At 41.7% G+C, this 18,523-nt stretch overlaps 1 protein-coding gene across 5 annotated transcripts in view; it reads left to right on the top strand.

Moving 5' to 3' along the window:
* The window catches only part of FBN3 (fibrillin 3), a 116,238-nt gene that overhangs the window by 7,440 nt on the left and 90,275 nt on the right, over window positions 1-18,523 (top strand). For all 5 annotated transcript variants that reach the window (XM_035348300.1, XM_035348298.1, XM_035348301.1 and 2 more), the window contains one exon: window positions 17,135-17,217. In XM_035348300.1, coding sequence (XP_035204191.1) covers window positions 17,135-17,217 — 83 coding nt within the window. The remainder of the gene's footprint in view (window positions 1-17,134; window positions 17,218-18,523) is intronic.

The following is an 18,523-nucleotide window of genomic DNA, read 5'->3' as shown; positions in this document are numbered from 1 at the left end:
AGGATAGTTATAGATATATTGTATGAGGATAGTTATAGATATATTGTTAGTAAGCAAATCAGTGAGGTCTTTTTGGTAAAAAGAGGCATCATCAGCAATGTAGGAGGAAAGATTGTATATGGTTCTGTTGGATAACGTTAATTGGAACTCCGTTCCCAGCCCAGCCTTCCTTAGTAAAGAGAAAGTATGATATAAATGCAAAGCATGAAAAAAATGCAAAATAAATGAGCATGTTATTCACCAATGCCTTTACAAATAATAAAGTAATGCGGAGCAATAAGTCACAGCTAAAGCCATGATTTAATCTAACCTTAAACCCATTAAAGTAGAGGCAATTTAAAATGACTGTCTCCTGAAAGAAACAGTGCTGACAAACCCATTTATGAGGCAGGATTTGAATGGGATTATTAGTTTAATGAACTATTGAACAGTTTCCAAGAGAAAGAATGTGTTTAACAAAGGGGAAAGAAAAGATGATTAGTCTGCAGCCAGCTGAGCTGTTTGCTGGCAGTATGATTTCCTGTAAGTTCATGGCTGTCTGTTTTTTTCAAGTCAGAATAAAAGCTCAGCTATAGTTTGACTTTAAACAGAACTAATTATGTCAAGCCCATTAATTAGCAAATGGCCACTGCAATTGAGAAGATAGATGAGATAATGTTTGGGAAAGACGGGCATACATCATACCTCTTCCGTTGCTATGATTTATGCAAAAAGACGGAGAAATGTCTAAATGATTTGTCAGATATAGCAAATGTGAGTTCACAAGCTGCTCTGTCATAGATTTCTGACAACTTAATTTCCACTTGACGTTGGGGAATGGAGAGGAAGGGCACACTGTGACTGCAAAGGACAGGAAGAATTGCTGGGATGTAGATAAACTTCCTGTGCATCCGTAAGCTTGGAAGGTCAGGTACAGTGGAGAGGGAAAGCTATGGGCTATGGTTTTGGGTTGTATAGCACCAATTTAAATTGGAGCTGACACTGTGATGATGTTTATTGTCAAGGGAAGCTTGGGCACAGCAGAGACTAGCTTCACCACTTTTCCAATTCACTCTGAGATGTGCATAGAGGAAGATTATTTCCAGTATCATTTTAATGACTTGATTCCTGGCGTTGCAGTTCAGCAAGCATCTTAGTACAGTAATTATTAGCTATTATCAGCCTTTTTGTCCCTGTGTGATGGGATCTTACCCTTGCACCACTTACGCCCTTGTGTTAGTGTTGGCACTGCTTTCCTGAAATGCTTTTCTGACCTGGATTGCTGCCTGAGTGCTTGTGGAAAGGATGATGCAGCACTGGAGTGAGAAGCCAGGAATGGGGAGAGGACAGGGCTGTCCCATTCAGAGGTAAAACCAGTCAGTTTGCATCGGCCTGAAGTCCTGGTAGAAGCAGAGCACAGCAAAACCACTTTCAAGTCCCATGTGTTTCCTGGTGTTTGCTGTTCCTGTAAATGCAGATTATTAACTCTCCTAATTACTTAGCAGCAGTATCAGTCTCTGGGATTTATGTTTCCATATACAGATGCTCTGCATGACAAACAACAGGTTGTTTTTTTTTTCACCAGCAGCAATTGTAATTTTCTCCACACTCTCTTTAGGCTTATTGTAAATATGCCTTTAAAAAGAGTTGATGCCCAAATCAAAACTAGTTTCACCAGAAGTTTTATGATTCAGGGCCTGATTCTGCCTCTGATAAGGTCAAGGATAACTTTTATTTTTTTATATGTTTTTTATTTCATTAAAAGGAATAAAGCTTAAGCAAATCTTTCCTGCAGTGTTACCATCCCAGCTGCTACTGTAAGTTTAGTGAGAGGTAGTGGTTTTCCCAAAGTGCCATTGTCAAAGTCCTTTCAATGCAGAAGCTCAGCTTGACTCCTTAAAAAAAAAAAAATCAATTTATTGACTTCAAAGTTGTGAAAAATTCCCTTGATAATGAAATCTTTTTTAGGGAAAGAACCAAGGTGCTTCTAAAAGCCACTGGAAGCTAAAATGTCCCATTTCTTAATTTAATTTTTCAGTTTAGGCAACCAGCCTCACACTTATTTTGTGGGGAGATTGTGAAAAAGACCCTGAACCAAGGCAATCTAAATACTTTAAAAAGAAAACTTGTGGGGTATGTAACCAGCTCCACTGACAGGCAGAAACTACACATGTGCACCTGAAGAGAAACAGCAGGACTATAGTACTTAGTAAAAATCATTGCCTGAGAAGAACTGGGCTGCTTATGGTTGCCCGCACTTCAAATGCTGTTTTTCTTACAAGGCCTTGAAGTGCATGCCCTTAGGACTCTCCAACTTCAAGGATTCTGTTTTGGGACATTTCCACTTAATCATAGAATCATAGAATATCCTGAGTTGGAAGGGACCTGTAAGGATAATTGAGTCCAACTCCAGGCAGCACACACGTCTACCCCAAAATTCAGACCATACGATGAGAACGAACATGACAGGGAAGAGCAGGGCTAGACTCTAGCAAGGTTTTCTTGCCTTCTCCTACCATACTCGTGCCACAGGGAGAATGTGGGTCTTTGGGCTCCAAGGCCTACTGAAACCTTAAGTGGACATCTAGTTCCAACCTCACTGCCATGGGCTGGGATGCAACCCCCCCAAAGATCAGGTTGCCCAGGGCCTCATCTCCAGGATGGGGCATCCAAAACATCTCTGGACAACCTGTTCCAGTGCCTCACCACCCTCTGAGGGATGAATTTCGTCCTTACATCCAATCTAAATCCCCCCACTTTCAGTTTAAAACCATCCCTTCTTGTCCTGTCATTGTCCGACTGAGCAAAAAGTTGCTCTCCATCTTTTTTATAAGATCCCTCTAAGTATTGAAAAGCTGCAACATAGTCAGCCTGTAGCCTTCCCTTCTTCAGGCTGAACATCCTTAGCTCTCTCAGCCTGCCTTCATAGGAGGGATGCTCCAGGCCTCTGATGATCTTTGTGGCCCTCCTCTGGACTCGCTCTAATATAGCCACATCCTTCTCTTGCTGAGGGCCCCAGACCTGGATGCAGCACTCCAGGTGGGGCCTCACAAGGGCAGAGCAGAGGGGGACAATCCCCTCCCTCCACCTGCTGCCCACTCCTCTGTGGATGCAGCCCAGGATGTACTTGGCCTTCTGGGCTCCAGGCACCCACTGCTGGCTCATGTTGAGCTTTTCATCCCCCAAGTCCTTCTCTGCAGGGCTGCTCTCAATGAGTTCTTCTCCCAGTCCGTGCTCATGCCTGGGATTGCCCTGACCCAGGTGCAGCACCTTGCACTTGGATTTGTTGTACTTCACACATGTAAACTTGGAGATTTAGTCATAAAGCTGAAGTTCAAGTACTACAATCAACAGAAGCAACAAAATTAAGGCAACAGCTGGAGACTTCTGACTTAGGACTCTCATTCCTAAATTTTCCTTGTCTTAATTTATATTATTAAATAGTTGATCTTGGACTTCTTGTCTAGGCTGGTTTTTCTTGTTACTGGCAGGAAACATAAAGGCAAGTGTTGGCATGGCAAAAAGATTGTCTGCCATGGAGTTTAATAGGTTATAGGGGTTTGTTTGGAATTTTTAAGAAATGGATTTGAAGTTTAATTTGTTTCAGAGTTTTAAGGGGGAAAAAAAGATGGAAGAGTTGGTAACTGCTTTCCAAATTAAAGAGTTATGCAGTTCCTGGAAATCAATTGCTTTTTTAGTTTCTTTCAATGGAAAGTCTTCCCTGTGGTTCCTTGCTGATATATAGGATTTAAACATAAATATACTCAAATAAGAGAAGACTTTCCTTACCATCATTCATACCAAATGCATGAAGATCTGAATAAAGGGAAATAATAGACTTACTGACAAAGAAAAGATATATAACAAAAGGTTTTATAGACACACATTGCTTAAAAAATATTGTAAACATTAGTGGTCTTGAACTTGGCATTAAGCAAAATAGACTGAATCCAAAACACATACAGTCTTCAACAGGCTTTTCTTGCATTTTTCTTCTTTAGGTTTTATGAAACTGAAAAATAATCACGCATCTTTATTTTTTTTTTTTTTTAATTTCTATTCATATTTTTGATAAACCTGATACTGAGACAAGGTTGTCTTTCTGAAACATAAAAGATTCCTGAAAGTCTTGGATAGCCTGGCTTGTACTGAAAATACAGCACAATTGGTATCTAACCATAGTGCTCTTTAAATAAATGAGATGACTACTATTAATATATATATATTTTAATGTTAGAACATTTACATCAAAATAGAAGTGCCAACAACCAAAGGAAAGGTTTTGACAGCCTAAGATAACTCAATTAAAAAAAAAAAAAATCTTTCGTTTTGGCTCAGTTTGTCCCTTTCCTGGTCCACAACTGAGATAACATTTTAAAGAAAAATTGAGACTTAAGGTTTTTTGGCAGGGGAGAGGGAGCAATTTTTGATGTAATTATTTCATAAGCAAAATTAACCTTGTATTCTCTAGTTCTAAGTAAGGTAAAAAGAAAACAGATGTGTATTAATATGAGCATGGTTCTCTCTCAAAGTGCCTTTTCTCTCCTCTGTATATCCTGTGTATTTAAGCTCATAGGTCTCAAGAGGAAATACCTGCTAACGAATAACACAGAGGAGCCAGCCCTTAACTGACACCACTGGTGTATGGGGACTCTGGTAAAATTCCCTCTTCCTGATCTGCTGTTGCAGTGACTCAGTTGAGGTTACTTATATATACCAGAAACGGCCAAAATGCAGCTCATAAATACATCAGTGCATGATGACCGTGCATGTGTGCAACATTATAGTTGTTCCAAGAATGGGTGTATCCTGCAGTCTGCTTCACATCGCTGGGGTCACCTAAGCTTGGGCAGAAATTTGTTGTAAGCATAAGGATTTATTCTGATGTGAGCTACTCACCTCAGTGGCAGCCAGGCAACATCCTCAGCCCAGTTTTCCCTCTGTGTGTGTGTGTCCAGAGTCCCTGTGTGACCAGACTTGGTGTTGTGCCCACTGCCCTGGGGAGCCTGTTTGCTCAGGAGGAAGCTATGTGCCAGTTCACATCACTTTTTGGGTAGTGGGACTGAGGTTTTAGGGACTGAAGTAGGGGCAGGTCCATGAGACAGGAAAGCAAAGGGTCTGGTAGCAGAATTGTGAGAAACATCACAAGTCTGGGACTTTGAGATCAGAGAAGAACGTTTCTGTTGCCAATATGATAATCCCCTATTTGAGTAAGTCCCACATGTGGTCATTTGCCTGCCTTTGCTGTCTTGCTGTCTTGGTCCATGTTTATCACCCTGTTGCAGAGAAGTTTGGTATTGCTCTACTTTCTTGTTTGCAAATTACTTAGCAAACTATCCATGCAAAAGCACGAATAAGCCTGGGGAAGTACGCAGAAATATACAGATAGCCCGGTCCTAGAACTGTAAAGCTGATAAACCACTGAAAGAAATTGCAATACATTTATACAAGAAATAGAGGGACACGAATATGCTCCTCTACAGGCCAGCGATCCAAAAGTCAACATTGTTTAAAATCTGTTCTCACACCATGACTCAATCCCAGATCCCTGTGGATGGCAAGATACATGGACAAAAACCACTGTCACATTTGGCAGTAATTATTGTCGCCCTAGTGATCTCCACTGAGACTAAGGGTGACTGATTCCTGCAATGGTGTTCCCCACTTATTGTGTGAGATAGTCCCTGGAGCCTAACAAAAAATCAGGCTAAGATCAAAACCAAGAAGAATATTCAATAATAGGGGAAAAAAAAAATCCAGCTTGGGTAGAGAGGCAAGATCATCTTCCCTGGAAAAGCCACATGCTTCAGTCCTCTCAGACTGAGAATGTAGTGGTGATGTTCATACAAATTAATCTTATTTGACTTAGCACAGGCATGAACTTCATGATAAGAGAATAAGCTGCAATGGCAAATAATCTAAAAAGATTTTCCATGTCTCATCCCTAAAATATGTCTTCTGTGGATAGCAGACACACCTTTTTGCTGCAGTATCAAATCAAAACTCCTGACTATTCTGGAACTAGCTAAATTGTCACTGAGTTGGTGAATTTACAGCAAAGGGTAACACTAAATGGTTTGGGGAAATCTAAAGCAGCATAAGTGTCAATGTACATTCCTAAAACTGAATAAGCATTGGTGCTTTGAGAATTGGACAAATCTCTGTTGTTGCTGAATAGTTTGATTTCCCCATAAATCAGAATATCATAGACTATCCCGAGTTGGAAGGGACCCACAAGGACCATTGAGTCCAACTCCTAATATTCCTTATCTGAAACTTGAAAGACATTAAAAAAAAAATAAAACAAGGAACAGGAAAGGCAGTAACTATCAGCAAAACCTCCTTCTTGTAACGCTAAGGCGCCTTCATTCATCCCATGTAAGATGTCAGAATTGCTTCACCCCCAAATGGATTTACATGTCTCTCAAGATACACAGAGAATACAGAGAAAAGAACAGAAGGAAAACTAAGACTGAGCAAACTTAATGAGATCCTAAAATTAGGAGATTGTGCTCTAGCAGGAGAGGGTGTATTTAGCACAGTTTCATCTGCATGTACTAGGAATGGTATAATTGGAGAATATAATTCCCATGGAGCCAGAGCAAATTATGGAAGCTAAACACCCAAAAGTGGGTGTAAGAGCAGATCTTCACTGGGGGAGGAATGGGACATTTGCCAGTAGTGGCAAATGACAGCTTCTTGCCTTTCAAAAAACTCCATTGGGAAAAAATATATAAAAAATAAAATAAAGAACATTTCTGGAAGTAAGCATTGGACCTCAGAGACTGGCAGATGAGGGTGAGGAATGTCTCAGGAATCTCCTGTTCACCTAGGTCATCTCTGCTAGGGAAACCACTCATTTGCTCAGACAGCATTTCCTCCAGGACCTGGAGGAAGGTTATCACTGGACCTTATCTCCCTTGTTTTTGTCTCTAGAAAGGGAAGCCTGGGATAGTAACTCACCTGAAACACCGTTCATTGATGTCTTGACTCCCATGGCTTTGGTGGCAGGCTGTCCCACCCTTTTTTCCCTGCATTGAAAATGTCTTACTAGAACACCCCAATCTTTATGGTAGTGTAGTTAGAAGTTACGCTCACTTTCCAACTTCTGCCCAGTTAAAGATGGGTGAAAAGCTCCTATTTGACCTTCATGCAGATACTCATCCCCAGTGAGATCTTTAAGACATTTAAGTTTAAGCATGTGAATTTTATGCTGCGTAAAGGCAAAAGATCTGTAAGGGTATCTGTTTGTTTAATTTTCATGCTTTTAATATAACCAGGGAGCTCTGATTTTTCAAAGGAAACTATGGCACCAACCACAAGTGAACAAAAGATTAAGGAGAGACTAGAGAAGTTCATAGAAAAGACATTTGCCAAAGACTAGTAAATTCATAGAAATTACATTGATCCCAGAACATCCTTGACCTGAAAATGGGTAGAATTGAGGGCAATACTGGGGGGGAATAATTACCTATATTTACACTTCTCATAATGTTCTGCGTGCATCCATTTTTGGCCACTGTTTGAGAATAGGTATTGCACTATATGGACCCTTGACAGATGCCATATGGCTGTGCTTACAAATAGGAACAGGCTTTAGTCATATCTTGTGAAATTAAACTGCTATCTAGCAGGGTCTTTCTACGGAGCTGATAAGCAGAGTCTGGAGATTGATAAGTGGGAATTTGAGAATTCAGACTTCATTTTAGAGATCAGTTCCATGAATCCTTACAAGATGTTTATCAGATCACTAGTACCCAAGATAAATAAGCCCAAAATATCATGGAAGTGAGAGTTCAAGATGCATGCAAATAAGTCACTAAAATGTTTAATTCCACACTGACATGAGAGGCAGTCATTTTGAAAACAAACCATGAGTCAGAGACTTTGAGGGCTATGTTCAGCACTTGGAGAAAAGAAGTAGCTAAGCACTTTGCAAGAAGGACAATTTGAAGCAGTTACAAAGGTCATCAACTTCTAGTCCAAGGATGCCCCTCTCCAGGTTCTCCATATCTCTCTAGAACAGTATTCTAGGTGCATCCTCAGTATGAGCTAGAAGACAGGGAAATAGACCTGGTCCTGCTGGCCAGCTAGGATGCTGTTGAACGGGGATTTCACCATTATCAGGGTCTCAGCATGACTCCATTGGCTGTTGTAGATGCTCTGAACAAAACCAGCTTATTTTGCATTGGTTAGGAGTTCAGATGATCTCTTTTACAGATAGCTGCAGGTAGTCAGCAGTTGCTGAGGAGCAATGCTACCTTTTCACCTGGCATTTGCCAAATGAATATCTGTAACAGCAAAGCTTTTACACAGAAATGTGTGTGTACTGTGTATCCAGAATGTCTAGAAAATAATCTATTGACTTCTTGTCTTCCTCCAGTCACTCCCTTTAAGGTTCGAGGTCTGCATTTGGTTGTATTCTTGTGACCATATTCTATCCTTCCCATTTTGAGGGCCAGTATCATAGAGGAGGTCTTTTATCTCGTGATCATTAGGTTTGTGGCTGGATAGTGAAGTTGTGCTGCTCCTCACTCTGAAACCACCAGGTGTAGACCCAATGGGATGTCTGGGGAAGTTGCTGTTCACCCTTCCATAAAACACCAGGCTCCAGCCCTAATACTATCCTGCGCAGTTGTACTTCGGCAGGGCAGGAGAGTGTTTTTTACTGAATGCTTTACTGTTTTATTTGAAACAGAGAAGAAATCATTTGTCTTTGGTCACTCACCTGACTTACATGTGGGATGTAGTAAAAGTGTAAGCCATACTTTTATCAACAAAGTCTTATTAAGTCTTACCTTATTAACAAAGTTTACAAAAGCCATTACAAGTACATTACAAAATGTACTAATTTCTGAATGCACCTACTCGGTATCCTCCACATGTTCTTATTGCACTAGGGAGAGCAAAGAAAACTTGCAAGAGATGTAAAGTGTTGGCATCTCTGTCCTCACCAGGAGACTCAAAACAGTGCAGAAAGTCATTTGCTCAGTGCATATCCCAGCCGGACCCTTTTAGCTCAGACTCCTTTTTCCACTGAGCAGAGAATATATTGGAAAGTAGTTGTCATGAGACGGCTACAGCACTGAAAATCTGTTTCCACCCAGCAGGAAGAAGCCTTAGGCTGTATCAAAGAGGGAAACAGAGGACTGATAGATAAGGCAAAGGGTCCCTATGTTCTGGTAGCAGTTTCCCAGCCCAATCTTTTCCATCCATACACAAAGTAACCAACAAGCTGGGAGAACCATTTGCTGGGCCACTGAGTGTGCACCGGAGCAGAATAGTTCCAAGGTCACAGCTCAGGGATGGTGCTAAGGAAGCTCAGTCAGTGGTCAAAGGGCTTTTCCATCAGGAAGTTGGCCCAAAGTGATCAGCTGTAGTGAATTCTTCCTGAATGAATCCTTCGGGTCCTATCAGTACTTATTTCCCCAGGTTGTTGGCCTATTTACCAGCAGACCTTTGTCCACTTGAGCAAAGGCTATTTGGGGGTTTTTCTCATATTGAGTGTGTGTGAATTTTGGACCCCTGCAAGCCCTCCTTAGCTCCTGCTTTCTCTCTGCTGTCCTTGGAACAGGAGGAGACTGGCTGCTCTTGAAGTGAGAACATGGTTCATGACCTGACCCTGGAGAGCTGAATGTGTAAGGGCCTTTGTTTCCTCAGACACACTATGAGTCTATTCAGCTTTATCTTAGATCTATATCCTGCTGTTTGGAGAGATCTGAAGTCTCCCACCTTGGAAAGCTGCCTTCTAAGAGTATTTAAAAATGCTGATATAGTGCCAAGCAACTGACAGCAGTGTGGCAAACAAGACAAAGGGACTAATATTTTGCTTTCCTGTGAAGGCTCTGTGGACTGAAGAGGGTAAAGGACAAGTGAAAACCATCTCAGAGTGGGTGGGTATAGCTCTGCAGCAACATGGGAAGGAGTTAGGTTAAGATGTGGGAAAATATGGATACTGCAGACCAGGTTCTGCTTTCATTTTACCATAACCTTTCTCCAGGAAGTCTTTAACTTGCTAAAGGAGACCTGTGCAGTTATGCTGATGGAAATGCAGCACCACTTTCTGTAGTTCCCAAGGGTCTGAGTGGGCAGTCAGGATTGATCCATTATCATCCACGGAGATGATGTCGTTAATGCTATAGACAGTGAGTGCAGGGCAGCAGGGCAGGTAACAAGTCTTTCATAACTGCCTACACTGGTTGAAATTATCTTTCATTTGCCTGGAGAGAGGATGAGGCCAGTGAGAAGGAAAACGTTTGAGCAGCCAGGGAATAACCCTGTGCAGACCAGAGCACCTCTGAGAATTACTCCAGCCCTGGCAGTACACTGATTTTCATTCACTTCTATCTTCCTCTAATTTAAGGAATGGAAATAACACTTCTGAAAGCCAGTGACAACCGAAGCACACCGATTAACCATGACAGGGGGGACAAATCCTGGGCTGCAGTGCCTGTTTTCTGGAAAGCACGCGCTACACGTAGCCAAGGCTTCATTAGCTGTGGGTCTTGCTGGTTGGCAGGAGAAGTGCTACTTGCAGGGCACTGCAGTTATTACAGAAAGCCGCCCTTCGGTGACTGTGCAGAGTTTTCTGAAGAAGACTCAGAGACTTCTCTCTAGCTGGGTATTCCTTTTCCCACGGCTGGAGGACTGGGCAAATATCCGTGTACATATCCATGTATTGAGGACATAGGGGTTAAGCATAACATAATAATATATGTTACAACATAACGTGGTTAAGCAGGAAGCTCAGGGTAACTTCACTTAGTTTTTGTCTAGCATCTGTCTGCAAAACATTCTTAGCCCAAACGTCACATGCTGTGCTGTCTGCCCTCTTCTACCTTTAACAATGAGAACATTTCTGCTGGGGTCACAGTAGACATCTGACAATAACTGGCAGACCGAGCCCATTCGGGCTGCTTGCTCAGCTAGTAGGCAACAATTCAGTGCTTCAGGCTGTATTTCCCAGGCTGCTTACAGGAACAACCAGATTCCACTTGTGTTCTGTCCCCACCAGCAGACTGGCACCCTGAGCCTGTGGGCAAGTTTGTGGTGTGGTCTGTCTCCCAGTGCTTGCTTATGCTTTAGACTCCATTGTGGATCTGGGAGAAAGGCTTGTCTTACTAACAGCCCTGCATTTTCACATTTCATGCCTGTAGTTCTGTTCTACTGAAGTGTTTTCTTTTTTCTTTTCTTTTCTTTTTTTTTTGGCATCTCCCAGTTCTCAAATGTAGTCCCTGCCAGCAGGCAGGATTTAGTGCCATCAATTGAAATTCATGCTTACTTTGTCTCTGCTTATCTCTGTAATTCTATTGTTTATTTAAAGTGGACAAAGAAGACACAATGGCCACCATTGCTTTTCCTTCTGTCCTTTCTTAGCATTATTCTTTTGTCCATATTCATTTTCATTTAAAAAAAATGTCTTTAGTATCTGTGGTCTTTTCAGACTCTTCTGCACACACTCTCTTACTTCTGTGGTTCTAATACTCAAAGGAAAAGTCATAAGAGTATAAGCACAGTCTCAGCATTATAACCATGCCTCTTCAGGACTGCATCATGTCTGTATAAGACCACCTCCTACTGCTGGCTAGCAAGAAGATAAAGCTGACTGTGAATACAAGTAAAAAGTCTCTTCATTTTTAATTTAGGACTCCGAAATGTCTGCAGATCTTGATGACCACTAATCATCAGAATGTTGTGGCAAGTTTACTGAACTTGAATGAATTTTCCTCTAGCTTTCACCTTTCCATTCCTTGGAGCACTTCACCATGACGCGTGGTTGCTCTTTTCTGTTTAACAACTAAATGACATGCCTTTTATCTATACCTTCTTGCTGATAAGAGCATTTGCTTCCAGCATGTATTTTCCAGGATCAAGATAACTGCTATTTATTTCCACAATTGTTTTTGTCACAGCTTTGCTGAATATATTTTTTTTTCTTACAAAACACAATTCTCCTTATTGAGGTCTTGTTTTGGAATCTAATTTCATTCACCATCTAGGTAATTTACCTATTAGGTAATTTACCTATAATACTAGAGAGTCCTATATCAAAAAAATAAAAATAAAAAAATCATCTGTCTGTTCTGTATGCTGGGTACCTGAGATCTGAAACACAGGCTTTATAGGGCCCCCATCTGCTCAGAGTAAACTTTATCTTCTGAGTTAATGATGTATGCGTGATGTAATGTATGAGTATCAGTGGCAGTACTAGCTAGCTTTGTATTTTATCCAACCTAATGCAATCAGGAACTGTAGCCCAGGATGTACCCCCACCTGCAGGGTACTTAAATCCAAGGCAACTGAATCTGTTCTGTATTCAAGTTCTCCTTTTATCTGCTAGTCACAGGAGAAGAAACAGATGCCCAGACTCTTGGAAAAGGAAGCCCGTTTTAAGCCAGAATATTTACTCTCCACCTTTGACCGTAGCACGAAATCTGACGGTGGTGTAGCAGAGGTCTAGATTCTGTGTTGGAAGGTTTGGTGAAGGAGGCTCCACAGAGCACTGGGCAAATGCAGCACAAGTAGAAAAAGAGTTGCCACAGTTTCTGCACAGGTCATTGCGTGCTCTGGGAAAACTAGAACAGGGAAGGAAAGCAGTACCCTTCATTGACCAAAGTCATTCAATGTTTGTGCTGCTCAGAGGTCTTCTAGTCACCATGGAAAGCAGAAGCTAAGATTGCTTTTACATGGAAATAACAATGTTAAGTAGAGGGTTCCTTAGAGTTTACTCTTAGGCCAGCTCAGTGGTTTTGTCGTTATTGTAAACTCTGCCCAGTTCCATTTTCCCTGTACAAAGATTATATTTCTTCCACTTGGAAAGAGACACCTGCAGCGTATCTGCTACACATCTGCTGCATATCTGCTGCATGTCTGCTGCACATCTGCTGTACATGTCCTGCTGGGTCTCTGTTTTCTGTCTGCTGTGCTCTGGATTTGCTGGGTGTGTGCTGCACATCATCATTGTGACTGCTGTACATCCACTATGTTTCTGTTATGTCTGCAGTGCATCCAGTGTATATCTGCTGGGTCTACTTTATGTTTGCTGTGTGTTTTCTGAATGCATGTTGTATGTCTGCTTCACAATTGCTACATGTCTTCTGTGTAACTCCTGTGCATCAACTGCAGTCATGCCAGAGGTGAAAAACTTGTGGATGCCTAGGCAGCTTATTCAGGGTATTCTAGGATCCACCAGTCTCTCCCAGCCAGGAGTCTGTTGCCCTAAACCACTGCAAGTTCTTGCCAAAATACAGACTGGAATCTGGCAAAGGGACTCTACAGAGTGCTTCTGATATTGGCTGTTGTGCCCAAGGTGCACAGCCAACCCAGCACCCTCTGCCTTCCCATTCTTGGCTCACTGCAGAACCTTGAGAATGGAAACCAGAGGAAGAAAATATTCAAAAAAATCCCCACCACTTAGGCAAAACTTTGAGGCAGAAGCAAAAGGAAGTTCAGGAAAACATAGACTGATGGCACACCTACTATCCCAGGCACCTCGTTATTTGAGGAAGAACAAGCAAGACAAGTTCTGCAGTAGGCACATCATGGCATGGGAGGGAAATTAAGACATCCATGGTTAGAACAGTTCCTACAAGGGCACAGGCAATGTTTGGGATGCTGCTTTAAATGAATGAGGGGAAGATGAGACAGTAACTGTTTTACACGTTTTCCTTGCTGGTGGCAGAATACCTACCAGAGGGTCCATTTTGACAGCTAAATTCACATCAGGAGCAGTGTCCTATTTTTAAGGGTACAAGGAGAAGAGAATGGAGGTCTGTATTCAGCTGGGTCATGCTCTGCAGGCGGCTTAATAAACACCAGAAAAAAAGGGGGGGCGGGGGGGGGCGCTTTGTGAGAACAAACTAGATCCGACCAGAAACTAATGTTTGAGATGCTTAACTTGTTCAGAAACAGCTAGAGAGGTATTGTTTTATTAGAGTTGTTCCTGCAAGGTGATTGGTGATATTGAGCTCCTAATTATTTTTTTTTTCCCAAAAAACATTTTTGGAATTTCATTTTTTTTCTATGGCTCTTCACTGAGTCACTTCAAAGAATATATTGGTGTGTGAGGTACTCTGACCTCCCTGGGAGGTGGAAGCAGATGCTCAGATTGTTTTAGATCTTGAAATCCTTTCATCTATAAAGGTCACTTATTTTTTCTTTTCTTTTTTTTTTCTTTCTTTCTTTTCTTTTTTTTCTTCTAGGTGTAGCCAAAGAATATACAAATTACGTAAGAGTTTAGCAGCAGTTTGGTTTTGATGGGCGGTGGGGGTTCAGTTTTTCAGTTTGCTAGAATGATGAAACATGAGCCAAGAAAGCCTTGTTTTCTGGCTTTTAATGTAGATGCTCTGATTCCCGTCTGAAAGTACCAGTCCCAGGAATACCCAGGGTGAAGGCAGCTCTCAACTAGGGCTCTGTAAAGGGCTTGTTCCCAGGTGTGATTTCCTCACAGCTGCCATCTGCAGCAACACAAACCAGTAGCAGAGGTGTTAGAAACCACCAGGGAAATAAAAAGAGTCTGTTCTGTGGAAAATGAATTTGCTGATCTAGCTGAAGAAAATGGTCATATTTTCAGAATAAAAATAAAAAACAAAAAAGCAGCCAATGCTTTTGTATAAGTTTTTGTTTGTTTGTTTGTTTGTTTTTGTTTGTTTGTTTTTTTAATCAGATATTATTTTTCTGTTCCAGTCTGCTATATCCATACATTTGTTCCCATGCTGGGTAGCCATATAGCTAGAGATATTTCTACCACTAGCTGAGATATGCACGTAGTTGTGGAAGTGTATTTCTCAACGAAATGTGAACATAGACTTACAGAACGTCTGAGATGGGAAGGGACCTCCCCTGCTCAAGCAGGTTGCCCTGGACCATGTCCAGATAGCTTTTGAAGATCTCCAAGGAGGGAGACTCCACATCCTGCCCAGTGCTCAGTCGCCCACACCGTGATGAAGTGTTTCCTAATGCTCAGATGGAAACTCTGGTGTTTCAGAAACATCCCAAAATACATAGCAGAAACTTCCTAATCTGATTCATTCACATAAAGCCACCCTCTCTGTGCACTGATGGTGATAGTTACGGATTGTCAATAACCTGCACCAAGCAAACTGCTGAAGTGGTTGACATAAAATGTAATCAATAAAAATTAGAATGAGGATAGCATAATGAATAGAAAATGATATAAAGTTGGGTCCATGGATCCTGATAAACTAGTTTGGTATTTTCTTTCCCTTGTCAGAGAGAAAATGAAAGGGTGATAGAGCCTACATTGGTGTATTGGGGAAGAGACTGCTCAGTCCAGCAGTCAAAGATATAACAAGATCCAATGCCTGAAAGTAAAAGCTCGATAAACTCAGACCCTGAATAAAGCCATTTTAATAATGAGGATTACTGCAAACTGGAAAACTACCAAAGTGTATCTTTCACTCTTTATTTTAGTTCAAATTCTCATGCTTCTCTAAAAGATGTGATCCCTCAGGTACTGCACAAGACATTGGACGATTGCTGGCCAGCATCCAGCCAAGGTTTGAACACTGTCTACACTTACCTCTCTACTGCCATCCCCCATGTTTGATCCTTTGGTTGAGCCCTAGCATCTCTGCAAGGGGCTGCGTTCTCACAACTCCACACTTGACAATGTCACAAGACTATGGGTATCACATGGGTTTGTGGCTTTTGTGTTTTCTTTTGGGAAATTTTCTTTGGAAGTCTGTTATTTCATTTATGGATGTGTAGCATGGCACAACATGTTGTAAATGCCTTGCTGAATTATATGCTTGGGTTGAATTTCTAGCCTTCTTTGGTGCATGACATTGATTAAACTGACAAAAAAAAAAAAAAAAAAAAAAAGGAAGAAAAAGAAGATGAAGAAAACTATGTCCGGCCTGTCTGATTGACTGTTTGGAATGTGCATAACTTTGCCACTCAGAAAGGAAGAGTGGGACTTTATCTAACATACACAGGGCTGATGAGATATGTACACAAGGAACAGATGCCCTTGCCCTGTTCAGGTTATCAAAATACTCAGTAACCTATGATTTCTAGGGTTGTCTGGTGTTTAGGTCTTCCTGTTCCTATGTGGAAATGCAGGTCTCCAACTGGCTGTGTCTAACTTTGTGGATATGGCCCCATTCATATACTGGGAGCCTACACACATGCTCTGGCTTAGTATAATGGTAGAAGTGGCTGTGCCTCAGTTCCTCACCCCTCCATAGTCCTAAGAGGGTCACTCTAAGCCTTTGGGGCTCTATTTTTGTCTGGCAGCTCAGAGATGTAGGAGTGGATCTGGTGTCAGCTGCTGTGGTTGCAGCAAACAGAACCCTTCACAATGAGCAGTTTACAGAAGAATGTGCAAAGAGACATTTATTTCACATGATAATGAGTGTGGAGATGATTAGCCACATAGGCTTGACCTCTCCGGACAGCCTGACGGACTTCAGGCAGCTCCTGCAGAGTCTCCTTTGTGTCTCTCAGTTTGGAGGAGGCACTTGTCTTGGACACAAGGAGGTGACAACTGTACATTTCATGCAAGCCATCAGATCAGCAGGAAGCTCATCTTCCTTAGAAGATTTCTTCCCTTCCTTAGAAGGAAATTTTTCACTCAGAGGGTGGTGAGGCACTGCAACAGATTGCCCAGAGAGGTTGTGGATGCCCCATCTCTGGAGGTGTTCAAGGCCAGGCTGGATGAGGCCCTGAGCAACCGGATCTAGTGGGTGGCATCCCTGCCTATGGCGGGGGGGGTGGAACTAGATGATCCTTGATGTCCCGTCCAACCCAGGCCATTTTATAATTCTATGATGCCAGTGGTTTTCAGTAAGAGCTCCTTCTGTGCAGCTTGAGCTCTGAGCTCCATGATCCTAGCACAGCACATTATAGCTGAAGTGATGGCAGTCATATGTGCCCTCAGTTCCCTTCACTCAAATGCGTACCTAATTGGGGCTTTCTGCACAGGGAGGTCAGGAGTCAGTTATTAAAGTAATGTATGTTGACTCCATTTGGTGGGAATTAAACATGGCTTGTTTAATCTCAGAGTGAGGGAATGGAGTTTGGCAGAGAAATGTCATGCAAGAGACTATTCAACTGTTCTCATACAGAGATAATAAGTGCTGAATATCCAATGGCACTGTACAGAAACAGAGAAAAAATTGTTTTTAATTTTCAGACCCAATGTCTGTGGCTCGAGGTTCCACTCCTACTGCTGCCCTGGCTGGAAGACGCTGCCCGGAGGGAACCAGTGCATTGTCCGTGAGTATCAATTTTCCTGTTAAGGGCACCAAGGGAGCTAACTGTCATGTGGGAAGGAATACACATCTCACGCTTCAGCATATGACAAAACATCTCATAGTCCACTGGGACAGGAGTAGTGACTGTTGGGAGTTCTCATCTCTGCTCGCCTTGATTAAAATAGGTTGTTGCAATTGGTCCCATTCCATGCATGGCCTTTTGTCTTCTGCCAAATTGCCACTTTGTTCCTTGTTGCTTGACAAGTTGTGTGCCTGCTTTAGAAGATTAGCCTCAAAGGAACACTTTTAGTGACTCCAGAAAAGTAATTTTAGAGCTCTTCAGTTAGATTAAATAATTTAGCTGCTCGGACAAGATCTAGGTGCTGCCATTGGAAGCATGTTGTCGATACAAAGGGTCCACGAGCAGGAATTTGCATTTTTCTTTCAGTGTCCTCTTTCTAAAGGAGAATGCTGATTTATATAAATCACACCTCTGTTTTGGCAGATAGCTTTACTATTTGGAGTAGATCATTGTTATACTCTCAAGTGCTGATATACACCTATAAAATCCATTAAGGGGCTTAGGATCTATGGCTCATTTCTGTATGTTAAAGACATAAGCTATGGGGAGATGAAGGAGTCTGCCTTTTGGAGGATGTTCCCATGGGAAGTGCAAGTCAGCTAAGGGGTAAATAAATGAGATTCTTACTGGAGACAATAGGTGTAATTGTGCCTGCATTTGGTCATGCTTCATACTGAAACATAGCAAACACACACTGTAAATGCATGGTGTCCTGAATATATGAACTGTATCCTGGACACACCAAATAGCAGATAGCACTGTAGGGTGCTGATACCTCCCGGTATTTTAGCTTTCTGAAAGAATCTTCTGCATTAGAGCACACTTGGAATGGCCTTTTGCAAAACTTCCTAAAAATAATTGACTGTGGGAGGTTTCAAGTTGAGGAAAACAATAGGGTCATCTTGTGAAATCTCCAACATAATACAGGTTGCATATTTCAGAAGATATTCCACCTTCAGAGATGAAACTGCATCTTAGAAAGAAATCATCTTAGCGAGAATTGCCTCATGTTTCCTAATATCAATATTTCCTAATGTCAGGGATCTCAGATGCACAAAACTGAGCCCAGAGCCACAAATATTCTCCTTTTAAAGGAAATATTTTCAAGTGTATTAGGAGCGATGGGGGCAGTTTATACATCCTTGTGCACAGTGAGTAACCAGTGCCAATGTCTGTGTGCCTCAATTGGGCATTCTACTCACTAAAAAAAAAAAAAAAAAAAAAAAAAAAAAAAAAAAAAAAAAAG

This window comes from Oxyura jamaicensis, chromosome 28 (genome assembly GCF_011077185.1).
Source record: "Oxyura jamaicensis isolate SHBP4307 breed ruddy duck chromosome 28, BPBGC_Ojam_1.0, whole genome shotgun sequence".
NCBI classification, from domain to species: domain Eukaryota; kingdom Metazoa; phylum Chordata; class Aves; order Anseriformes; family Anatidae; genus Oxyura; species Oxyura jamaicensis.
This window is presented reverse-complemented; position numbering and strand designations above follow the sequence as displayed.